Below are 26,419 nucleotides of genomic sequence, written 5' to 3'. Positions count from 1 at the left end.
TTAAATTAGCTTCTAGCCCTGGGAATAGGGCAACTAGTGGCTAGAAATAGAAGATTCAATGCTGGATGACCTTAAGAATTCTATCCTACCCCAGCCTCAGAGCCACAAAGGTTAAGTCCCTGCAGTGAGACACAAGCAAGACCTTCTTATGGAAGAAGAAGGCCTTATGGGCTCTGGAGGAATCCTTCTGTTCCCTTTGCTTGCAGAGCTCTGTCAGAACCAGGCCATGGATGCTGTGAAGTGGATGGTGGGACCACATACCATGTTGACAAATGCAGACAGGAAAACCAGGATTATGGTGAAGACCCCAACTGCAGTGCTGTTGGTCCGGGACTGGACAATCTTCCTGGAGAGAGTCTGCAGTGGTGCTGGGAAAAGCTACCACGGGTGTGAGGGAGGTGAAGAGGCAGGGAAGGAGAAAAGGAAACGGGGTAGGGAGAGAAACAGTAAGACTCCAGACAGCCACAGCCACACGACACTATAATCTCTCAGCAGATCAGTCCCTTCTCATCTTATGTGGGGCAAGGGAAAGATCTTGCTTTGGGCTTTGGGTCTTGCTGAGCTCGGTCATCTTCCAGCTCCTTCTTCTTCAGAGGATATCATGGCCTTTGATGGCAGGCCTTTCAACTTTCAGCAATGTCTACATGCCTCTGACCACTAAGTTCTACAGAGACTCCATACGTCCTGACTTCCCTTGGTCCCTGAAACTGCTTGGCTCTCTGGGAGATCTTTGCACCCAAGCCCTAGTTATCTCTCCTGCTTCCCAGCTCTGCCACTAACTCACTGGGTGGCCCCTGGCCACAGGGCCTTTGACTCCAGGTAGGAGGGATCATTTGGAATAAGTAGGTGGAAGCTTCTTACTTACTGCCTCACCTTTCATTTTTTTACAATCCATCACTCCACTGATTTGGTGCTGCTTACTCAGCTTAATAAATACAGCCCTTCCAGATGCTTTTGCATAGTTGGTTGAAGGTTTACTGAGGCATGCCACCTAACGGCAAAAGATAACTATTTTCAAAAAGGCTGATTCCATTTGGGAACCTGCTTGAAGGTCACAGAAGAGCATAGGATTTAGAGCTGAAAGGCACCTCAGAGATCAGCTAAACCAAGCTGTTCATTTTACAGGGATTTGCACGGATAGGGATCAGACCTGTGACTTCAAGTGGTAGGAAACTCCCTCCACCAATGTAGGCCAGCACCCTCTCTTAGAGTTACCAAGAGCCCACGGTCATACAGCCATTATGTGTAGGGACTTGAACCTAGGCCTAGCTTAATAATGTTTCATTATTGCAAATTAATCATAGGTCAAATTTGTGTTTGTGCCATTTTTACATACACTTAGCAGCCCTTTGGGGGCCCTTCATATAATGTGCGGTATATTTACACTGCAGTAGAAAGAGCACCTGGCCTAGAGTCAGGAAGACCTGAGTTCAAATCCACCCTCAGACATTTACTAGCTTTGTGACCTTGGGCAAGTCAAGTAAGCCTATTTGCCTCAGTTTCCTCATCTATAAAATAACCTAGAAAAGGAAATGGCAAACCATTCCAGTATCTTTGCCAAGAAAATCCCAAATGGGGTCACAAACAGTAGGACATGACTGAAACAACTGAACAATGAATATCTGTACCCAGTTTCCTGAGGTCAGATCTCTAAGCACTAAACCACACTGCTTCTTGGATTAGGTTCATAAGAAATGTTGTCAGATTGATGAGGAAACTAAGGCCCAAATAGGTAGTAAGATTTCATCAAGGTCATACAGTTAGTAAGTAAGTAAGCAGAGCAGTGATTCAAAACTGGGTTCAAGGAGCCAAGATGGTGGAGAAAAGGCAGGGACTCGCCTGAGTTTTCCCAAATCCCCCTCCAAACAACTTTAAACAGTGCCTCAAAACAAATTCTGGAGTAGGAGAACCCACAAAAAGATGGGGTGAAACAATTTTCCAGCCAAAGACAACTTAGGAGGTTGGCAGGAAAGGTCTGTTGCCTTGGAGTGAGAGGGGAGCATAGTCCAGCACAGGCATCAGCCACAACTGTGCCATGGGAGCTGGTCTTAGGAATAACTGAATGAGGGGCATCAGTGGCTGTTTCTGCAGCTCTTAGCCCACAGACAGTAAGGAGGCTGGTCAGAAGGAAATGACAGGAGTAACTTTGCTTGTACCAGGGCCAGGACTCTGATGCATTGCCCATTCTCAGATCTGGGTCATGATCCTGGGTTGCAGTCCCAGGGCAAGGAGGAGCACTAGCATATCAGAGCTTGTAGCCACAGGGGAGCAGAGACCCTGGTCACAGTTCCAGGATGGAAAAGAGTACATGTGGTCACTCACAGACCAGAGCACAGGCCAGGAGAGTAGTAAACACACCTCTCCTTAGATCAGACCACCTTAGAAGAACTGAAAACTTACAGACCCCCAGATCAAGCTCTGAAAATAGCTGCACAGAAAACCTGGAGCTTGAGACTTGGGAAAAGAAATGACAGTGGTACAAGAAAATCATGAAAAGGGACTCAACAGCTTAGTAAATGAGGCACAAAAAAATTGAAGAAAGTAACACCTTACAAAACAAAATAGGCCAAATAGTAAAAGAAGTGCAAAAACCCAATGAAGAGAAGACTGTCTTAAAAATCAGAATTGTCCAAATGGAAAAAGAGGTACAAAAATTCACTGAAGAATGCCTTAAAAAAATAGAATTAGCCAAATGGAAAAGGAGGTACAAAAACCTCACTGAAGAAAATAATCCCTTAAAAATTAGAATTGCTCAAGTTGAAGCTAATGACTCCATAAGACATCAAAAAACAATCAAACAAAATCAAAAGAATGAAAAAATAGAGGAAAATGTGAAATATCTTATTGGAAAAAAAACTAACTTAGAAAATAGATCAAGGAGAGAGAATTCAAAAATTACTGGACTACTTCAGAGCCGTGAGCAAAAAAGGAGCCTAGATATCATCTTTCAAGGAATCATCAGGGAAAACTGCCCTGATGTTCTAGAACCAGAGGATAAAATAGAGGAAAGAATTCATCAGTTACCTCCTGAAAGGATCTTGAAATGAAAACTCCCAGGGATACTATAGGCAAATTCCACAGTTCCCAGGTCAAGGAGTAAATATTGCAAGCATCCAGAAAAAAAAGAAAAACAATTTGGATATCATGGAGCCACAATCAGGATAACACAAGATTTAGCGGCTTCTAGATTAAAAGGATTGGAGGGCTTGGAATATGATATTCCAGAGGGCAAAGCAACTAAGATGACAGCCAAAAATCACCTACCCGAAAAAACTGAGCATAATCCTTCAGGGAAAAAAATGGATATTCAATGAAACAGAGGAGTATCAAGCATTCTTGATGAAAAGTCCAGAAGTGAATAAGAAATTTGACTTTCAAATACAAGACCCAATAGAAGCATAAAGAGGTAAACAGGAAAGAGAACTTATAAGGAATTCACTAAGATTAAACTGTTTACATTCCTACATGGGAAAATGATACTTGTAACTCCTAAGAACTTTCTCATTATTATGGCAGTTATAAGAAGTATACAGAGAAGTATACATGGGTGTGAGTTGAATATGATAGGATAATATGTAAAAAAATAAAATTAAGGGGTGAGAAAGATGAATGCACTAGAAGAAGGAAGAAAGGAGAAGTATGGGGTAAATTATCTCACATAAAAGAGCTTTTACAGTGGAAGAGAAGATGGGAGGTGGGCAGAAATGCTTGAACCTTACTCTCATCAGAACTGGCTCAAAGAGGGAACAATAACATACACATTTGGTTGGGTATACAAGTCTGTCTCATCCTACAGGAAAGCAGGAGGGGAAGGGGATAAGAGAAGGCCCCGGGTTGGGGGGTAGGGGTGTTGAATTGATAGAAAGAAGGGCAGATTAGGGAAGGCAGTAGTCAGAAGCAAAACATTGTCAAGGAAAGGAGAGAGAGGGTAGGATAAACAGGGAAAATAAGAAGGAGGGAAATATAGTTAGTAATCATAACTGTGAAAAAAAATTTACAGCAAGTGTCTCTGATAAAGGCCTGAATTCTCAAGTATATAGAAAACTAAGTCAAATTTATAAAAATAAGAGCCATTCCCCAGTTGAGAAACGGTCAAAGGATATGAACAGGCAGATTTTAGACAAAGTAATCAAAGTTATCTCTAGTCGCATGAAACAATGCTCTAATTCACTATTGATTAGAGAAATGCAAATTAAAGCAATTCTGAGGTGCCATCTATCAGATTGGCTAATATGATAGAAACAAATGTTGGAGGGGATGTGGAAAAATTGAGACACTAATGAATTGTTAGTGAAGTTGTGAACTGATTCAACCATTCTGGAGAGTCAATTTGGAATTATGCCGAAAGGACCATAAAACCATGCATACCCTTTCCTCAGCAATACCACTACTAGGTCTGTATGCCAAAGAGATAAAAACAAAAAGGAAAAATACCTATGTGTACAAAAAAAATATTTATAGCAGCTCTTTGTGTGGTGACAAAGAATCGGAAATTGAGAAGGTGTCCATCAATTGGGGAATGGCCGATCAACTTGTGGTATATGATTGTGATGGAATACTATTGTGCTGTAAGAAATGACGAGCAGGATGCTCTCAGAAAAACCTGAAAAGACTTACATGGACTGATGAAAAGTGAAATGAACAGAACCAGGAGAACCGTGTACACAGTAACAGCGACATTGCATGGTGATCAGCTGCGAATGACTTAGCTGTTCTCAGCAATACAATGATCCAAGACAATTCTAAAGGACTTATGATGAAAAATGCCATCCACCTCCAGACAAAGAACTTGTGGAGTCTGAATGCAGATTGAAGCATACTTTTGTTTTATTTTCTTCATTTTTCTTGGTGGTGGTTGTTGGGTCTTGTTGTTAGTGGGTTGTTTTTTGGGGGGTTATTTGGTCTGTGTTTTCTTTCGCATGACTAATATGGAAATATGTTTGCATGACTGCACACGTACAACCTAAATAACATTGCTTGCCATCTCAGAGAGGAGGAGATGAAGGGAGGGAGGAAGAGAATTTTGAACTCAAAATTTTAAAAAAACAAGTGTTAAAAATTGTTTTTACATGTATTTGGGGGAAAAATAACATATTAAGAATTAAAAAAAACCAACCCTGGGTCCAAATGCAGTGCTCTTTCAACTATGCCATGATGGAATATATCTGTCTGTCAGAAGGAATTTCACTGGCAGAAAAGAAAAAAACAAAGGATCCCAGATCCCAGAGCTGAAAGGGACCTCAGAGGCTATCTAGTCCAACCCCATCATTTTAGAAAAAAGGAAATGATGGCCTAGAGTTGCAATAATTGGCCCCAGGTCTTATAGATAATAAGCATCAGAGGTGGGATTTACTTCTCTGTATGGATTTTTAAAGCAACTGAGACCATCCAAATTATGCTAAAAGGGTCCTTCAAAATCAGGAGTTCTTAACCATTTTTGTTCTATGGCCTCCTCTGACAATCTGCTGCAGTGCATGGACCTCTTTCACAGAATAATGATCTTAAATGCATAAAATAAAATACATAGGATTGCAAAGGAAACCAATTATGCTAAAATGAATTTACCAATACAAAACAGGTTCATGGAATTTTAAGAACATCTGTTCTAAATGAAGGCAAAGTTATTATCTACATAATTAATGTTTATCATAGCTACCATATTAATATTAATTTGATGTCAGATTTATAAACTATTCATTTGTGCTGTTTGTATGGGAGCCCCTTATGTAATCCATCTGTATGATATATTTATGCCTATTTTATAGGGCTGACGATTTTTTTTTATCTTAAATACTAGAGGTTTATAGCTGTTGTACCTTTGTTTCTCTAGCAAATGGCTGGTAAGTGCTGTGATTTATTTGATGCTGAGATCCTGCTCAGAAACTCAACTTCCAATTAGAACATTCTTCCAATGAGAAAATTCAATTTGCTCTAGGACTAGGATCTACTTGAAGATGGAGTTTCCAGAAATGTATTACAGAAAAAGGTGAGGGTTGCCTGCATATCCTGAAGGGTCAGCATGCTTAGGAACCTTCAGGGTGTTTAAAGTAAGAGGGGATAGTATTTAGTCTTCCTTGAGCCACCTATCCTCTCTGCTCCTGTGAAGAGGAGGAACCAAGGATGACCCATTTCTAGGAGTTTCAAAGGCCAAGTTTGTGGCTGGACACAAGTTCCCCTGATCAGACATGTAGTGGTCCAGTGGATGAAGCACTGGACCTGGAGTCAGGATGACCTGAGTTCAAATTCAGCCTCAGACACTTACTAGCCCTGTGGCCATGGGCAAGTCAACCTCTTTGCCTTGGTTCCCTCCTCTTTAAAATGCAGCTCATGATAGCACCTACCTTTCAAGGCTGTTGTGGGGATCTAATGAGATATTTGTGAAGCATTTAGCAAAATGCCTAGCACATAGTAGGTGCTTAACAAATGTTTGTTTCCTGCCTTTCTTCTTTCCTTCCTCTCTCTATCCAACTCCCTCCCTAACATGTCACCACCCCCCACCCCCAATGCTAACTGTTCTTCTCACACCCCTTTTTCCTCAGCCTCCTAGAGGATGGAGATAGGTCATTGTCACTGTGCTCTCTGCTGTTCCCCATGTAAGTCCCAGCCTGGATTTCCTCCACCTAACCCAGCAGTCATTGGGCTACCGTCCTGTCCTGCAGACCCTCACAGCCTCATGTCTCACGAGGACAAGAGCAAGGTGGTATGGTGAGAAACAACAAGAATCAAATGAAATCGATTTGGTGAGGGATTTTTTTTTCCTTTTATTATGAAAGTTCTGAACTTAAGGGAAGAGAACAAAGCAATTGTGTAAAGCGCTTACTAGGTGCTTAGCACCATACTAAACGTTTTACAAATATTATCTCATTTGATCATCAACTTAACCAATAACAAATAAATGAATATTTCCATATACAAAGTACAATAGTAAAAGAGGATTGCACATGGAAGCTGCAAATTTCTATTACACACAGCTTGTTTTTCTTTTGAAGGATACAATAAATTCAACACTCTGTTTTCAAACCTGACTTGCTTGTCTGTGTTTCCTGTGGACTGTCATTCTGTTCTCTTCTATCCATTTTTTTTAAAAATGGCTCAGTGACTAAGGGATTATTTTGAAATAGAATGCTGGACTCCAAGACAGAAAGAGCTGGGTCCGAATCCTTCCTCAGACATTAAATTGCTGTGTGACCATGGGCAAGTCACCTAAGCATTCTCATCCATACTTTCCTCATCTGTAAAATGAGGGGTTGGGCTCCATGTCCTCTAAGCTCTCTTCCATCTCTACATCTATGATCCTATGATCCTCTCAAAGAACATTAGAAAATATGAGTTCCAGTTTGAACTTAGAATTTCACTAGGTAGGGTTGGGTTTTGTTTTGGGTTTTTTTTTTTGTTTCAATTAACAGTTTCATTTTTTTTTAAAAGATGACAGAGTTCAGTTAAATAATGTTTTTTTTAAAGACCATTTTCATCATGTTGCATTTTTACAACAATAAGCATAAATCAGTTAAGGCTGTGTAGTTTTGAGGAAAGAAGGCTGTGTGGTGACTTGATTGTGATCTTCAAGTATATGTCAGTGGATCTGTGTTACATGTAAACAGAATTCTACAATCATGTGATCCTTCCTGTATCAGTGCAGACCACAAACCCCTCCGTGCCGTCTCATCCTGTGAAATCCGTATCTACATCTTTCTAGCAGTCCACCATTTGGGGAATGCAATTTAATTCAACAGGTATTTACTAAGTGTGTACTGTGTGCTAGGTACTGGACATGATTCAATATTTCAGTGGATGTGTTCTCAGTGGTATAGGTACTTGTTCTAACAGTATTGATTTCAACCCCTTCACACCTTCCCTTGGTGCAAGAATATAAAGCCAAAACATTCTGAAACCTTTCCTCCAGTATGAATAATTATTACTTTTTGGCATGCCATGGGTATATGGCCACTGAAGCCGCCATGATTGTCTTAAATCAGAAAAATGATTAGAATAAGCTTAAACAATGTAGTTGAAAAACTGACAAATTAAATAATGTGAACACGGAAGCTACTTAATTTAGGTTGTATTTCTTGGCCTCGTACCTACGTACTTCCAAGGTCAGGGTGTGAGGGGACGCTGATGGACAAGTGGCGCTCTAGGACTATCCACTTGTCATCTCTCATCGTTGATAAATAACTGAGTCACCTCCTTTTCTAGTTTTCTGTGTCTTTGATGATCACTCTTTCATCACTTTTCATACACTTTCTCATTGGAAATATGCTTCAGCCTGCTCACACCTACCATACATTTTTCCATTGTCCTTCTGAGTCACCTATGATTCAGATTCTTCTGAGATCCTGGTGTCCTACAAGTCACAAACATATAGCATCACCAGGAAAAAAGGGATGGTAAACAGATGGATGGTATTTTGTAGCTGTAAACACCTTGAGACTACAGAAGTATTGTGCAGCTTACCAGATTTGATCCTCCTACCCAATTCTGGACCTTGCAAATTGTCCACCTAGGACCCTGTCCAAGATATACATTTGTTGCTGTTTAGTCATTTTTCAGTTTTGTCCGACTCTTTGTGATCCCCTTTTTGGGGGTTTTCTTGGCAAAGGTACTAGAGTAGTTTGCCATTTCCTTTTCCAGCTCATTTTACTGAGGCAAATAGGGTTAAGTGACTTGTCCAGGGTCATACAGCTAGTGTCTGAGGCCATATTTGAACTCAGGAAGAGGAATCTTCCTGATTCCAGATCTGCAAATCTATCTACTGTGCCACCGAGCTGCACACATACTGGTGGACTAATTCCATGGTTCTGGCAAGAAGGGCTAAGCCAATCTCTTTTAAGTGGCCATGGATCTCAATGAGAAGAACTCCTCTCCCCTACCCCACCCCCCGCCCCCCAGGTTCCATGCAATCAGCACAATGACATCTGCATACAGGAGCATCTGGAGAACTTTTCCACTGATGAGAAATTCTTCCTTTTGCTTGGACTATGCACAGGACTTTCCCCATGACACTGGTGAACACTTTGGGTGAGTGTGTGTTTGTCTCCCTGTCAGAACCCTTGCTTGATAGGACTTCTCAGCAGATGACTGAACAAAATCAGCTCCCCGGCTGCAGTCTGTCATGAAATCTTTTATGATCTTAACAGATGCATGGAAGATGCTTTGTTTGAAGAGAGTCTTCAAGGCTGCATTCTGCTCTAAGTCAACTATTTTTATTTCATTGTGTTTTTTGGTGAAGAGGAATCAAGAAACAATAGACACAATTGGATCATATACTTCCTTCACCTCAGTATGTGTGTGTGTGTGTGTGTGTGTGTGTGTGTGTGTGTGTGCGCGCGCGCGCACGGGTATATGTGCGTATACACACACACACACACACACACACACATATATATATATATATATATATATATATATATATATATATACACATATATATTTATATTTTAATGCCTCTCAGTCAAATGTCAAATGCAAAAGATTTTAATGAGGGGAATGCTGAGCAGTTGCTCCTCATGTATCCAGGAGTAGAAACAAGCACATGAGAGATAGCGCTGTCCAGTGGGAAGAGCAGCGTAAGTCAGGAGAACTGGGTTCTGCTCCTAGAGCTGTGATCAGCTAACTGGCAAAGCTTCAGAAGCACTTCCTGACAGTGCAGGAAGTGAAAACCTGGAATGATTCTCTAGAGGATGTGATGGAAGCCCCTTCCCTATTGCTTTGTTGTTGTCATTTTTACAGAAAGGAGTCCACAGAGATTGTAATTCCTGAGTGGCCAAAGGTCAGAGGGGGGAATTGAAATCAATGACAATGTCACAGTGTTCCTTACTAGATTTTCTATACAACTAGAGGAACGGATGGAGAAATGCACAAGACCAGGAGACGTAGGTGGATGGGCCGTGAGTGATCCTCCCATTGGATGGTGCCATGGTTTTTTCTTGGGTTGGAGCTGTCTGTAGCTGGCCTTATGCTGCTGTTCCCACCAGGAGCTGAGAGATTCAACTCTAAGACTATAGCGAAAGGGGATGTTTTCCAGAAGGTAAGCTTCTCCCTCTCCTCAGAAGCAAAAAGAAAAAAGAGTTTTACAACCCAGAAGGGATAGGAAGAATGAATGGACCTGGGTTTTGGTGACCCTGGAGTGGCTACTCAGTGATTACATTTACATAGCACTTTAAGGTAGGGGCTTGCAAGTTCTGACATAGAAAGGGTATGATGTTGTACAAGAGAAGAAAATGAAGGAAGCTGGAGGGGACTGGACACCATAGCAGGAATGGATATGTTTTCCATTTACTAGTTCTTCCCTTCCCATGGCCTAGAATGGCAGTCTTGGCATTAAGGAAATGAAGCTTGAGGTAAAGCCTCAAGGAAGGAAAGTAGTGAGAGTGGGACAAAAAAAAAATAATTTTCAGAAATGACCAGAAGGTATGTGCTAGGTAGTTGTCCCAGAAAGGGACCTAAATTAGTCAGAGGCAGAATTTATAGTGGCAACAAGATGTAGTTAAAAGAGCCCCTGGAGAACTTGGTTCTTGTAAAGGCAATACCATTGACCAAGTGGGTGAGCTAGGTAAGTCATTTTCCCCTCTCTGAGACTCATTTCTCATCTGTAAAATCAGAGGCTCAGACTAGATAGTGACTAAGGTCCCTTCCAGCTTTAAATCTATGATACCATGACTAAATAGCCTCTAAGGTGCCCTTCAGCTTTCTTTGAGCCTATGTGACATGGGCACTCTGGGATGTTGGTGGCATTTGGAACAGATAGATTTACACATATACTTTTGGGAACTTCCTTCTAGAAAGAGCTCACCAGACCCTGCCTATGGCAAATGAATTCAGAATATGACTTCTTCATTATCCCTGACACATGAAAACCTTGCCACAGCTGGGTCCAAAAGTGATACATTCTTGTTGAGATCCACATATGCTTTCTCTACAAACAGGCCCACGATAAAATATCCCAGCTCTCCTCCACTGATCAACCCTCCTATCTTGCTCCTTAACAACGACAACCACAGATGTGTGGCCGCAATGCCATTCTCTACTTCCTGTGCTCTGTCCCAAGAATAATTTTGAATCTCAAAAAGCACCAGCTCCAGGAAGTTGGGATAGATACTGGGGACAAGCCTATGCCCAGCAAACCAGAACCAGGGCTTCCTCAGTCTTCCCTTCATCTACTCCAAAAGCATTATAGACTCGAGTGGAAAAGAGGTCGTGGAGGAAGCTCGCTTGCTTACTCACCTTTACGCAGGAGTAGATTGCGGAGACAAACACCACTATGGTCAACAGCAGGAAACACGTCAAGTAGAAAGCCAGCATAAACACGGAGCTGGAAGCAAAGAAAAAGTTGGAAGGATTCCTGGACAGTCTGGGGAAAAGAACTAAGGTTTCCTTCAATAAGGTAGGAAAGGGCAGTTACTCTGGCTTCCAGGGAATAGGTGATCTCCATACCCAGGCTTCTAAAGGAAAGCCCCTCTGTAGCCTTGGGGCACATTAATTAGGCTATTCAGAGAGGCCCTGTCTATCTAGTACAAGGGGGACACACACTACACATTATTAATTTTAACAGAACAACTATGGACTCCTGCTTTTTCTTCTGGATCCAGGATTCAAAACTGAAAACGTCTTTCTAGGTAAAAATTTGGGATGATTTCTAAGAGAATTCTGACACAAAGTTTGCTCCATTTCCTTTGTGAGGATCACTAGGGCTCAAACTCAAACTTGCAAACAAATTCAGAAAATCTCTCCTCCCATAAAAATGTTTTCTTTCTCAAAATGTACCCAGTGTTCTTTGTTACATCACTTAGAGCAGCAAAAGCCTAGAGAAGACTAGGACCTGGGACCTAGTGTTAAGTAATAGATTTTTAATATTTTAACCATTTTTCCATCACTTGATTAATTTTTATTCATACATCCATTCCTTCATTCATAAAAGCATTCATTAAATACCTGTTATGTGTCATGCACTGTTAGGTGTTGGGAATATAGAGACAAAAACAAAATAATTCTTGTCCTCAAGAAGCTTACATGACATGGACCCATAAGTAAATAAAATATGCACAAAGTAAATTAAAAAGTGATAGGGGCAGAGGAAGAAGGGACCTGAGGAGAAGCCTCACAATGGAGGAGGTATATGAGCTAAGCCTCTAAGGGATCTGAGGCAAGGAGAGACTGCATAATGGCCACAGCCAATGGAGGGATGGAATGTTGTACATGGGAAGCGTGACAAGTAGCTGAGTTTGTCTGGAAAATGGTTGTTCTGTTTATTCTTCCCTTAAGATATGTAGAAGTATATTTTCTTGACTTCATAAAAAATTACAAAAATTAATGGACTAAAAAAATTTCAGCCGTTTTTGGAAATGTGCTGCACTGTGCTAGGGTACCGACCAGAGACCCACATATCCATGGGGAAGAGTGAGGATCTGCTAAATCCTTCCCCTCCCACTGTCTCCTAATTCCTATAACAAGTGAAAATAATAGTTCATCTTCCCTGTTCCAAGTCCAATTTCTAAGAAATCCTATTTCCATGTGTTTCCACTTCAATCACAGCCTTTCAACAGGAAATAGCCTATGGGTTTGAGCTCTCCATCCCTTCCTCCTCCCTGTCCCTTTCAAAGGGAAATCACAATTATAGATGATAGATACCAGCCGCCAGAGCCTGGGGGGAATCCCCAGGGAGGGAAAGCAATGGTAGCAAGTGCTTTTCATTTTTGAATTGTCAGTCTCTCCACCTGAGGCAAGCAAAAACAAACAAAAAAGCCACACCTTTAAAGTGGTGAAATTCCTTCGCTTTCAATAACAGAAGTTTGGGTCCAAAGAAGTTAAGTACTGTTTGCTGGATTTGAGGAAAATGAAAGCCTCACAGGGGAAAGTGAATACTCAGCAGCCATTTAAGCTAGGTTTTTGTTCCAGCCTCCCCCAAGTGCCTGCACTTAAACTGTCTCAAACCAACTAGTGAAGGGGAAAAAGAAATTCTTTGAAACAGAGAAAAAAACACTTTCTAAAGTGTATATTTAAGCTTCCCCAGAGGGGATATTTGTGAGAGAGCGCCACAAGCTGCTGCCAGAGGACAAAATGACAACAGCATGACTTGGAAACTGAGGCAACCCAATCCATAGATCTGCGTTAGATAAAGGTGGTTGGAATAATTAATGATGTGCAATTATACACAAAAAGGGGGGACTTCATATGCATACACAATGTGATGTTCTTACTTATATTACAATTACTTATTTCCCTCTAACATTTTTGATAGCACTAGTGACTTCATTTCAGTATAGACAAATATGGAAGTATTTAACCACCACACAGTGTATGTATGGCCCATTAATGATCCAGATGAATGTTTAGTGTGATTAAATGCAAATCAAGTGCCTGGCATTTTAACTCACATATCACAACTCAGACATCAGTCAGTGTTTCCCCTTTTAAAGAATCCCCTACACTGAGAAACCTTACACTTAACTCCATGATCCATGCTCTCCTTACCTCCTAGGATCATAGACTTAGAGTTGGAAGGGGCTTTAGAGGCCATTAACTCCAACTCCCTCATTTTGTAGATGAGAAAACAGGTCCAGAGAGATGAAGTCACTTGTCCGGGGTCACAAAGCTAGTAAATGTCTGAGGCAGGATTCAAACTCAGGTCTCCAAAGTCCAACATGAACCCCTGTACCACCTAGCTGTCATACCATGACATCATAGAATAAATCATGTTTCTGGACCTAAACTTTGCTTTGTTGGTTAGAGAAATAAGTGTCCCTACCCTTTTGAGACCTGGATGCTTGCAATCAAGAAGAGTGGGGCAGAGGAAGTACTCACTGCGGCATGATGGTGATCTGGACAAAGCAGATAAAGAGGAAGACAAGGGAGGCACAGGCCACGTAGGCACCGAAGCGGTCATCCACCTGCTTGGAGTACTGAGAGGAGGAAAGGGAGAGGTTTGGAAAGACATCTGGAATGCAGCATCAGTCAACACCGACTGCATAACTCACTCTGACAGTCCCTCTTGGGCTACATCAGTTTATGCGGCCAGTCTTTCATGACCGAGTTAATGCCCTAGTAATACCACTAGATGGAGATCAACCAACCCAGACTGGTGAGTAGGTCTGGGAGGGGAGAGGGAGAGGAGTTCTTCCCAAATAATTTAGAATTTAAAATGCAAAATGCGTATTACTTTGGTAAGCCCTGAAGGCAGAGTCTGTCTAACGCTCACTCCACCACTTACTCTACCCACAAGTAGAACATTAATGAATCAAAGCAGTAAAACTATATATTGGAGGGTATACCTCCACTGTGACTTCTGACAAGGCATTTTAAGTCTGAGCCTCAGTTTCACCATCCATAAAATGAGCCTGCTAAACTAGATGATTACTAAGTAAGGTCCCTTTCAGGCTAACATTCTCAGTACTCTCTCTGAGAGACGCAATGGGGCACAGTTGGTAGAGAGCTAGCCTGAGTCAGGAAGACCCAAATTCAAGGCCTTTCTCTTACAGTAATGGCTGCATGATGGACAAATCACTGCACACCTCATTGCCTCAGGAAACTCTCCAAGGCTCTAAGCTGTATTGTGATGTACATGGGTAGAGAGTTTTCTCATTGGAAATTTCATACACCAATGAAATCATAGTTTGGGACCAAAAAAATAATTTATGATTGATCTACCAGCTTGGTAGATCTTGGCTCAGATTCAAGTCTCTTGCCTTCCCTGTTAACTCTAGACCACACCAGTCCCTTGTTCAGTTTTCCTCTTCTCTCTCACTGTGGCCTACCTGTGGGATGGGCAGTAGCTCAAAAGAATGTGACATGTGCAAATATAGAAAGATCTCCACCCCCATTAGTGCCTGACCTGTGGTAGAGCCTTCTGAGCTCATACTGGTCTGATCAGACACAGTCAGACACACTGTACATTGACCCCGACATGCTGATGCCATTTTGGTCCTCTTCAAGTACAAAGGACAGCAATGAGCCCTGGGTGCTCACATAGGACTCACTAATGACCTAGACACATATCCATGTACTGGGAAGAAAAGAATAGTCTCCATGCTCAAGTGTTTGGGGAAAATTAACCAGGGGATTTCTGACTTCTCCCTCTTGGAGGCTACATTGTTCTGGAACAATCACATGAAAGCAAAACAAAACAAACTCCTGGACAGGAAGAACCACGAGCAGTTCAAGCTCCTGACTTAGTGACAATCCACAGGGCTGCAAAAGCCTGTTCTCCCAGAACCTATTTCTGCTGCCCATTCTCCTGTGCTCATTTGTTTTCTCCAGCCCACTCCCGGTGATCTGCACGAATAAGGCTAATTCCTATTTTTAGTCTCTGCCCCTCTCATCCGTAAAATATAGGAATTGAATTAGATGATCTCTGAGGTCCCTTCCAGCTCTAATACTCTGGGATTCTATGATTAATTATAAAAATATAATAGACATTTACATGGCACTTGACCTTTCCAAAGCACTTTCAAAAGCTGTCATCTAATTAGATTCTTGATGTAGGTAGACCAGGTATTTTGCCCAATTTACAGATGAAACAAGGGAGGTCAGAAGAGGTTAAGTGACTTTTCCCCAAATATAGCTAATGGGCTAGCCTAGTCAAAAAAAGAATCCAGGCCTCGAACCTTCCTACACCAGGCTCTTTCCATTTTTATCAACTGGTTATTGCTGCAGGCTATGCTAACGGTGCAGAACTCTGGCACATATAATCCCAAACAATGGCTAATCCAGAAGCAATTTGTTTTGGCTCTGGAAGGCATAAAGGTTTTTCCACAGTAGATCTGTCTTCCTAATTAAGTACTCCTCAGTTTAACACTGAAGTGAGTTTACATTCCCTGGGTGCATACCAGCTCACCAGGGGAGGCCATTTGCTGTTGCAGAAAGAACACTGGAATAGGAATCAGGAAACCTGGGCTTTGGTCCTGGCTCTGCCACTAAGTATCTTTGGATCTCGGAACTCCACTTCTCTGGGGCCCCAGTTTCTTTAACCACAAAAATGAAAGGCATAGAATAGATGGCCTCTCGGGTCCCTTGTATCTCTCATATCCTATTACTCTAGTTAGCCAGAAGAATGCTGGGTGGTACAGTTCCTTAATAACATAATATCTAACAAATAAAGGCTATAAAATTCCTCTCATGCTCTCCAATTTTTGGTTGCTCCTATTTCACAGGTAGAAAAACAGAGGCCAAGAAAAGGGACCTCACCTACTGCACCTAAAGAGTTTTTCTCCAGAGATTTAGCACTTTTAAGTCAATGACTAGTAGTAACCTAGTTAGAGTGCTCAGGTTGAGACGAGTTCATGCTTGGGTTTTGAGTTCTACCCCCCGGAACTGGTTCCCCCACCCCAGATCCCATTGTAACCAGGACTAGGTTACCTTTTTCTCTAAGTCAGGCTCTCTGAAAGTTAAGAGGAACTTCCGAACGTGTTCTGACCTCAGCCGGTCAATGCTCCTTGCATCAATAGCCCGGCCCAGGAACTCGTCCACCTCATCCTCGGGGTTCATGTTTTCTTGGGTGTTCCTAGGGGGGAAGGGGCACAGACCCAAGACAGATACACCACCCAGGGAGAAGTTACATTAGTGGGAACACGTGCTCTTGTTTCTGGACCAAGCCCTGGAGGTGAAGCACCGGGGAGGGAAGGTGAGGCACGGCAAAGCAATGAGGTCAAGCTCAAATAGAAACAGGAGCCATTAAGTCATACATAAGGGTCCCTGAGGGATGCATACTGACTTAGAAAACCATATATTAATATCATCTATGTTTATTTTTAATTTAAATTATTTTTCAAAATGTTAAAGAAAGTTTAACTTTCAAAAAATATTTTAATTATTTGTTAAATATTTCCCAATTGCATTTTAATCTGATTTGGGGCTGTAGTTGGGAGGATTGAGGACCACATGAGAGTGTCTGACACTTCTAGAGTGGACTGTGCTTTTATGAAGACAATGGAAACTTGAAGGGCTTGTAATACAAAAATCACAGCCAACACCTAACTGACTATTATCACAAGGGAAGGTGGAGGGGAGGAGCAAAGGCTACTGAAATCTTTAGAAAATCCAAACCTGTCATTTTTTTCACCACTACAGGTTATATCTCACGTAAGGGCAACCTGACAGGAATTAATCAGAACCTTGCAGAGCAAATAACTTTGAGGGTGATCATTCCATTCACAAAAGATTTAGTCACTTTACAAAAAGGTCTCACTCTAAGATTCCTTTGACCAGACAGCTTCCTGGGTCTGTTTGGTAACTCAATTTGCAAAAATCTGATTTATGTGCAACTTTTAAATGAACAAGTCCATCCTCCTAAAGTAAGGCACGCTTGTAATCTGTAATCCTCACCACTCAGCCAACCCATCAGCCTGTTTAGGGAGAGCGGGCAAAGAAGCAGGAGGGTGGGGTGGTTCAGAGGGACTGGAGGGAAAAGGGGACCTAGGAAAAAGGAGCAAAACTGGACCAGTTTCTTGTTTTCCAAACACAAGCTCCCAACGGCAGACAGACAGCTTTTTGTAGCCCAAGGCTATAGCTCTTCAGAGCTCAGTTTCAGTGACCAAATTACCCAAACCTCCGCCAGGATCTGAATGCCATCTTTCCCCCACCTGCCACTTCTTCCTTATTTTCTGCTCCCTAGAGTATCACATCTTTATATTCTCCAGCAGCAACAGACTTTGGGCCTCAACAGCCAATCAGTTAAGTCCTGTTTCCCCCAAATAGGGATGTTTGGCATGTCTGGTAGTTTCTCCTAAAGGAGAGACTCAGGACCCTCCTGTTATTTCTTTCTACCTCCCTTGTTGCCAAGGGGAAGGAGCTTAGCCAGCTCTCTGAGAAGGAGATGAAATAGGCTGCATTCTCAATAGAGGTCCCCATCACGGTAAGGGTGGAGCGATGGCCACATGTTGGAGAGGTTATAAAACACATTTGTCCGTTAGGTAGAGGGTCAGACTATGTCAGAGATGACCTAAAGAGGGAAGGGGATTGGCGGGGAGGGGGTGGGGTCTTAACAAGGAGACTTGCTAAAAAAATAAACTTGTTTGTTTTTTAAATTTTGATAAATATTTCAACACAATTGGTTGCCTTTGTAATCCTATGTATTTTATTTTATGAATTAAAAATAAACAAAACAAACCATTATCCTGAGGAATCACTAGGGCTTTCCCTGACTGCCAAAGAGATCTATAATACAAAAAAGGATGAGAAGCCCTGACTAAAGTCATCATTGCCACTCTGTGATTCCATAAACATTATTCTCTAGAACAATCTAACCAGAAGGGGCTGGAATGAGCTGATGGGGCTGGCTTTTTGGAAAGCTGAGCTGAATGTGGCTCTGCCCTTGACTGGCCTTTTTAAGGGCATTTCTTTACCTCCTATAAAGGTTACTTTTCCTTACCCCTGTCCCCCAATCTTAGCTATTATTTTCCTCCCATAGTGGAAAGGACACTCTGAAGTCAGAGGACCTGGGATCCAATCCTGATTCTGACTCTTACTATCTGTGTGACCTTGGACAGTGTCTTAAACCTATCTGTGCCTCAGTTTCCTTATCTATAAGATGAGGAGATTGGACTAGATCACCTCTGAGGTCCCTTCCAGCTCCAGTCCTATGATCTTCAAGATGCTCTGATGGCACCTTTCATCGATCAAGGATTGGACAGGCCTCTCCTTGCCAGGATTCTCAGATCAGCTGTTTTCCTTAACCCTGTTCAGCCCCAGGTCACATACTGGGTAGAGAGAAGGAAGGTCCACTTAAAAACACAAAGTAAATCCATCCTAATACAAGTACTTCACCAAATCCTAGAGTCCTGCTGGGCCCTTTAAACTGGGTAAAGGAGTTCACCAGAAATTGGAAGGAGGGCACACCACTACTTTACTCACAAGGGAGTTTCCTCTATTCAGTGTTGCTAGATATCCCAGTTAAACATTTGGTAGAAAGAACATTTAACTCACTGAGGTTCTTCATCTATAAAATGAGGAATGAACCCCAAGGCTTGAATGCCCCATTCCATTTTGAATCATTTCTGGACACCTCATGGTCTTGTAGTTGGGCCTGATCAAATGCCAGCAATGAGTAGTACCGATCAATTCCTCCTCTCTTCTGGGTTTCCATGTAAGGATGATCCTTTATTCTTCTAACATAAAGTCTGTTAGTTCTGGCTGTGGTGGGAGATTGCTGTGGTTTGAGACTGGCCTTAATCTGGGTCATCCAGAAGGAGGTAACTGGCAGTGACAGACTGAACTGGAAAAAAAGAGGCCGGGGTGGACACTTTTTGACAGAGGTGAAGGACTCAAGTTGCAGTATGAGCCATATGGTTTTTGGACATGACCAAGTAGGAATTTGTTTTGCTTGATTATGTATATTTGTTTTAAGTGCTTATTTCTTTCACTGTGGGGGAGGTAGATAGGTGGGAGGAAGAAAAAGCAAATCCTTGCCAAATTTTTTTTAATCAATTGGAGTTAAGTGACTTGGCCAGGGTCACACAGGTAGTGTCTGAGGCTGAATTTGAACTCAGGTACCCCTGATTCCAGGGTCGGTGCTCTATCCACTGCACCACCTAGCTGCCTGTACTTGCCAATTTTAAAAAGTTTTTGAAAAAGAAAGAAAAGGGGCTGGTTGCATATGTCCTGCTTTATACTCCTTAGTTCTGTTTTCCTTCTGTGACTTTATACTGTCCTAGAGGTGCTATATTCCCAATGTGGGATTTGTTTTGGTGGGGAGGGGACAGAGGAGAAACCTCTGACTGCATCTGAGTGGGGAACTCTTGGTGTGGAAAATCTCTCCACTGATGCAGACCTGTAACATTTTGGTCATTTATAATCTTATAGAGTTTCCTGGGGACACTGAAAAGTCAAATGACTTGCCAATGGTCATATGACTAGTGTGTGTCACAGGTAGGACTTGAATCCTGATCTTTCTAACTCTATCCATTACTTGACATCTTTCTTCTCTCTACACATTATTCCTTGGCAATTTCATTTGAACAATGCAGTTCAATGATCACTTATTAAGCCACAGTATTGTCTTCGGTCATTACCTTTAGGCAGATGATTCCCAAGCCTCCATCTTGGGCTTCCAGCTCTACCCTGGGCTCCAGTTCTACATTTCCAACTATTTGCTTGCTCTCTCTTCTAGGCTGTCCTACTAATACCTTCAATTTAGGGATGGACATAGAAACTACGGACAGCTGGAAGTCTGAGGAGATAGAGCGTCAGGCCTAAAGATAAGAAGACTCATCTCCCTGAGTTTAAATCTGGCCTTAGACACTAATTGGGTGACCCTGGACAAGTCACTTAAGCCTGCTTGCCTCAGTTTCCTCATCTGTAAAATGAGCTGGAGAAGGAAGTGATAAACCACTCCAGTATCTTTGCCAAGAAAGCCTCAAATGGTGTCATGGAGAGTCCGACATGACTGAAATGACCAAACAACAACAAGAGACAGAGACTAAACTGATGATTTCATCGATACAGGGAAACTCCCCTGACTAACTCACTGGAACTTAGTATTAGAGAAGTTGTCTAAATTAGAGCATCAGATTAACTGACTCACCCTGGCCATGAGCCAGTAGGTATCAGAGGCAGAAATTGGACCTGGGTCTTTCTGATCCCACGGCCAAGCTTTATCCATTAGGCTTCTCATCTTTAACTTAATATATGTAAAATGGAAATCATCATCTTTACTTAAAAACCTGCTCCTTCTCCAAACTTCCTCATTTCTCATGATGGCGCCACAATCCTCCCAGTCACCTAACATCCACTCTTTATCTCCTCTCCCTCCATATGCAATCAAGCAGCAAAGCTTGGCTTCATCTCTCAAAGCCTTTGCCTTTCCATTGCTGCTCTAGTGACCCCTCATTTGGGTTATTATAAGAGCCTTCTGTCTCCATTTCTTCCTCAGGTTTTTCCTTTCTCCAATCTACCCCATCACAGCAGCCAACCCAATCTTTCTAATCCGCAAATCTGAAGGCTTCATTCCCTCCATCTTATCTCCTGCCTCCCTCCCACTGTTTACTGATTAGAATACGGACTCCTTAGCCTGGCCTCAGCCTTGCTCCAATATAACTTTCCAGTTCTATTTATCATAAGAACATAGCTCTATAACTGGAAGGGACCTCAGAGGTCATCTGGTCTAACCTCTCAATTTATAGACGAGGAAACTGAAACTCAGGGAAACAGTGACTTGCCCATGGTCATAAAGTATTAAGTGTCAAGATTTGAACCTTACTCCTTCTGACTTTAGTGCTGGTGCCCTTTTGAGGGCCTCCTAGAGGGCACTTCATTCACTATTTTCCTGTTTCATCCTGTGGACTCCTGCTCTTGTCATCTTTTCACACCATGCCCTATGTGTGGAATAGTATTATAATAATAATAAATAGCCATTACATGGTGCTTAAAGTTTGCAAAGTGTTTTATTAATAGTATCATATTTTATCACAATAATCTTGGGAGGTAGGTGCTATCATTATCCTCATCTGATAGATAAGAAAACTGAGGCTGAGAGAATTAAGTGACCTGTCCAGTTACACAGCTAGTAAGTGTCTGATGCTGGAGTCGAACTCAGAATTTCCTGACTCCAAATCAGGCTCTATCCACTGCACCATCCAAGGGCCACTCTCATGCCATCTTCCCCATGAAACCTTCTCCAATTCTCCACATCGACCATGACTAGCGGTGATCTTCCTCCTCAAAGCTCTTCCATGCTCTTAATCCTATTCTAACTTGCTTCCCAGTAATTTGTATACATGACTCTACAAGGCTGCAAGCCCCTTAAGGGCAGGTATTATCACTTTTAAAAAAATTATTTTTATGGTGAACTTAAAAATCATCAACAGATATAAACAGTACACAAAGAAGAAAAAATGTGCAATTGTATGTGAAATCACAAAGTTGGATTATATGCCATTTGTTCTTTAAAAGTATGTGTTAAATTTAACAAGTAACACAATTGCCCTGTTCATGTGTCCCTTATAAACTTTTTTGTGTGTGTGTATTAAAAAATATTTTATTGATTTAAAAAATTTATGTCTTTTCTCTTTTTGCATTGGGACTGCCATTTTTCATTTTTGTGTCCCTAATTTCAGCACAATGCCTTGCACACAGTCCTTGCTGAATACTTCAATATTTCACCAGGCTGTAATTTTCTCTGTAAATGTACTTCCCGCTATTGACACAGATCACAGTATTCCAGACTGGCATCATGCATAGAACATTGTACTTGAAGTTAGAAAGACCTGGGCTCAAATCCTGCCTTAGATACTTACTAGCTGTGTGGCTCTGGGCAAACCACTCAGCCTTTCTGTGCTTCCATTTACTCATCTGCAAAATGACAGTGTTGGACTGGATGGCCTCTGAGGGCTCTCCCATGTCTAGATCTCTGCCCCTATGTACTATTTCCACTACTGCTGAACTTTTCACAGCCCTGCTAATAATGAGAGTCTCTGTGCTTCAGCTAGCCCTTGACAAAAGATCTGCAGTCCTTCACTGGGCTTTCTAGGTTGGCAGAGCCTGCCATGGCTTGTGCTCTGCTGGTTGAGCTCAGGGTCACTTTCGTGCCTCAATAAAGCACCACAGTGGGACTTTAGGCACTGAATAAATGCCTTTTAAATTGAATTAAATGGGGGATGGAGACCTCAACCAAAAAAAAAAAAAAAGGAAATAGCATCAACCTCATGGGCAATTATCCAAAGCCATAGTATCTGAAGGTATTGCTAACATATCTAAAGTCATTGGTAGTAATTCTAGGACAGGCACTAATTTCTGGGGGATATATGAGTCATAAAGCACAGAATTTGAGCTGGAGAGGTCTTAGTGACCATCTGTTGGGAAAGAAAACTCACCTCTTTGTGAATTCTTAACTAAAAATCAGGGAGATATTAATTGGCTAAACATATTAAAGGCCAGAACTTGACATTTAATATTATTAACTAAATATAATAATTAAATAATATAATATATAATACTAAAATAATTTAGTATAATAATTAATATCTTAATATTAAAAGCAATGTCAAAGGTGTGACTAGAACAGGGGTTCTTAACTTGGAGTCCATGAATCTGTTTTAAAAACCATTTTGATAATGGAATTTCAATAATTGATTTCCTTCATAGTCCTGTGTATTTTATTTTATGCATTTAAAAATACTATTCAGAGAAGGAGTATAACCCAGATGAGCTAGAATCACAGCTAGAGAACTGTACTTATCCCTTCTTGGGAGCTGAGCGGATACTGGATGTTCATAGGAAGTCTTTTTTTCTTCCTTGGGAATATAATCTCTACTTCTCTCCTCCCGGCTGTCTGCCACTTTCTTGTTACTTCCATGCTGGTTACTTCCCACTCAGCCAGAAGACCACAAGTAAGCAAGGTTATGAGTTAGGATTTAAATTTGAAACAGGATCCAGCATTGCTGATGTACACATTCAAAACTGACCTCCCTAGAAAGGCCCACTCTTCCCCCTGCCCTTGAGTAGAATTTCAAAGTCACTATAGTCTGGAAAGGGAGAAATTTGAACCTCTCTTAAGGGGCAAAGGGACATACATGTTTAGGGGTCTGGAGGCCAAATGTTTTGTGGGGAAGGGAGAGGAATAGGAGCACAGCAGTTGCCTGGGCCCTCAGATCTCCCACTGAGTGACATAGCACCCTGTATGCTCAGTAAGGGATACATTTGGCCAGTTCTAAGGGGTATGCTCCAGTGGGCTAAGATCTGTCCTTTCCCCGGCACTGTGTACAGGCTCCCTTAAGGCTCGTCTGAGATAAGAGAGGGCAGGGAGAGGTGTAGGTATGAAGAATATTTCATTGTGGAATTTTGGCAGTGGGGGAACAGTCACGGGGACAGCTTAGAAGTGCTCCTGAGATTAGGAGGAGAGGCAAAGAAAGTCATATTACTCACTTGTCCTTGGGGTCTTCAAAACCCTAAAACAAAAAAGACAGAAGTGTAAGAACAAACAAAACTAAGCCACAAATGTACTGTGATGGTAGTGGGCAGCAGTCTTTTGGCCTGCTTCTTTCTCTAGAAGCTTCATTAACGACTGATAAGGGGGTACGACAAAGATGTAGACAGGAGATAACTGTAATTTTGAAATAAAAATCATCAATAAAAATTTTAAAAACCGATGGTATAGGGGGCAGCTAGGTGGTACGGTGGATAGAGCACCAGCCCTGGAATCGGGAAGACCTGAGTTCAAATCTGTCTGCAGACACTTACTAGCTGTGTGACCCTGACAAGGTCACTTAACCCCAATTGCATCCCCCACAAAATATGATACATTTTGAAGAAGAAAGGAAGAAGAAGGAAAATGAGAAATGAGGAAGAAAAAAGAGAAGGAAAAGGAGGAGAAAGAGAAAGGAGAATGAGAAGTAAAAGGGAAAGGAGGAGATTGGAAAAGAACTAGTGTGGCTGCTGTGAGGGGAAGGGGGAGGAGGAGAATCAGGCTAATGTTCCCTGTTGACACATCATCTATCGCTAAATTCTATGTCTATGTGACTATGTAATTCTATGTAACTGCCTTTGGCAAGAAGAGCTGCCCTGCATCTACCCACATTCCCCAGTACCACTATCCTCTTATCGAACAGAATTGAATTTCTAGCCACTTGAGTTCCCAGCTCTTGCCACCTTCTATTTCCCCAGATGGGCGTTCAAATCCCCATTTTCTTTTACTGGTGAAGATGTGTGAAGGGAAAAGTTCCTTGAGACCCTTTGATGACTTAGGACTTTTTACTGTAACCTTAGCTACTTGCAGTAACTTTCTCGAATTATCAATGAGGAGTTGCCCTGTCAGAGAATTGGGGGTGAGTGCTTATGAGTGAGACTGAATGGAATGATACACTGGAAAAATTGTTAAATCTGGAGTCAGGAGGACCTGGGTTCCAATCCGGGCTCTGCTTCTTATTACCTCTGTGACTTTGAACAAATCCTTAAACTTCTCTGGACTTTTCTCAATTTGGACTAAATGATTTCTAGGGTCCTGTCTAGCTCGAATCCCTATAATCTCATAATGAACATACCTATTAAAGATTCGACAAATGACCAGAATCTGACTCTGTCCTGTCCCTGTCTCTCTCAGTATTACTTGTCCTTACTTATTTCCAAACTTGGAGCTATATCTGCCCTCAGTTCATAAGATCTCGATCAAATCATTTGGCTGATACGAAAAAAGTCTGGGCCAGGATGTGATAGCTCCATTCTGGAGGCATTGGGGAAGAGGAGGATAGATCCAGAAGTCAGGAGAAAAGCCTGAGGAAATGGAGGCTGCTTGCTGCAAATTTCAAGTCTGAATAATGATTAGAAGATCTAGGTTGCTTAGAAAACTTAATTTTTTTTTTTAAAGTTCACTACAGCAGCTGAAGACCAGCTGTGCACCATCATCTCCACCAAAGGGGCTGTCTGCAGTCACAGCCAGAAGGATTTAAGTTTGTTTCTATGCAAATCTGTCACAGACTGAGTTGGAAGGGACCCTAAAGATCATATGGTCCATCCCCTCCATTCTGCAGATGGAGTAAACTGAGGATCAGAGGAGCGGTTATAGGTTGTCTATATGGTTGGAAAGAGATGTATTGCTGTTGTTGTTTAGTTGTTCCTCAGTTGTAACTGACTCTTCATGGCCAGCTTTTGGGGTTTTCTTGTCAAAGATACTGGAGTGGTTTGTCATTTCCTTCTCCAGCTCATTTTACAGATGAGGAAACTGAGGCAAAAAGGGTTAAATGACTTGCCCAGGATCACACAGCTAGTAAGTATCTGAGGCTGGATTTGAGCTCAGGTCTTTCTGGCTTCAGGTCCAGTGCTCTATCCACTGAACCACTTAGCTGCCTGGAAATGGCTTTAGAGGTCCTCTATCTTGCCCTCTCCCCCATTTTATAGATGAGGACTTGCCTAAGGACAGTAGTCAGAAGAGCCAGAATTTGAACTGAAAGTCTTTAGACTACTAGTCCCACACTCTTTCTACTCTATTCGACTTACCTCACTGCTAGTTCGTGACAAAACTCAGCCTAGGACCCAAGCCTCCTGACTTGGAGTCTATAGTTATGCAATTCATGGAGGTGTTAGGTGCTGACTATGAAGGACAGTGAACATTCCTGAAATGTCTTTAAAGAAGGTAGGTTTTTCCTAGACTAGACTATTAGTCCTACTTAGAGACAGATGGTCAGACTACAGCATCTCATTTCAAATCCAAGCTCCTAATTGTGGGCTTTGAAACCCCTCTCTACCAATCCTTTGCCCTCTTCCCTGCCCCCTACCCCCCCACCTGCTCCATAAGTACACACCCTATCTCATCTCCACAAACTTCTCTAACTACTCCATGCTCAGGTCCACGTGACCTTTACCTTTCTTTACCTCCAAGCCTTGGTTCAGGACTTTCCTCCAGCCTGAAATATCCTCCCCCTTCTCTCCTATCAGATGGGGAGATCCCTGAAGTTAGAGGCCACAGATCCTGTTTTCTCCCACAGGACTCAGTCAGGAG

At 42.0% G+C, this 26,419-nt stretch overlaps 1 protein-coding gene across 1 annotated transcript in view; it reads right to left on the bottom strand.

Annotated features, from left to right (window-relative positions):
• Nucleotides 1–26,419, bottom strand: part of ADCY5 (adenylate cyclase 5) — a 265,954-nt gene that overhangs the window by 25,389 nt on the left and 214,146 nt on the right. Inside the window, exons 9-13 of the mRNA XM_036744445.1 lie at nucleotides 23,851–23,873; nucleotides 16,351–16,495; nucleotides 13,801–13,898; nucleotides 11,224–11,311; nucleotides 262–378 (exon numbers count right to left, since the gene is read on the bottom strand). Of these exons, the coding sequence (XP_036600340.1) occupies nucleotides 262–378; nucleotides 11,224–11,311; nucleotides 13,801–13,898; nucleotides 16,351–16,495; nucleotides 23,851–23,873 (471 nt within the window). The remainder of the gene's footprint in view (nucleotides 1–261; nucleotides 379–11,223; nucleotides 11,312–13,800; nucleotides 13,899–16,350; nucleotides 16,496–23,850; nucleotides 23,874–26,419) is intronic.

The sequence above is a fragment of the Trichosurus vulpecula genome, chromosome 2 (genome assembly GCF_011100635.1).
Source record: "Trichosurus vulpecula isolate mTriVul1 chromosome 2, mTriVul1.pri, whole genome shotgun sequence".
NCBI classification, from domain to species: domain Eukaryota; kingdom Metazoa; phylum Chordata; class Mammalia; order Diprotodontia; family Phalangeridae; genus Trichosurus; species Trichosurus vulpecula.
The sequence above is the reverse complement of the archived record's forward strand: the minus strand, read 5'-3'. Positions and strand labels throughout refer to the sequence as shown.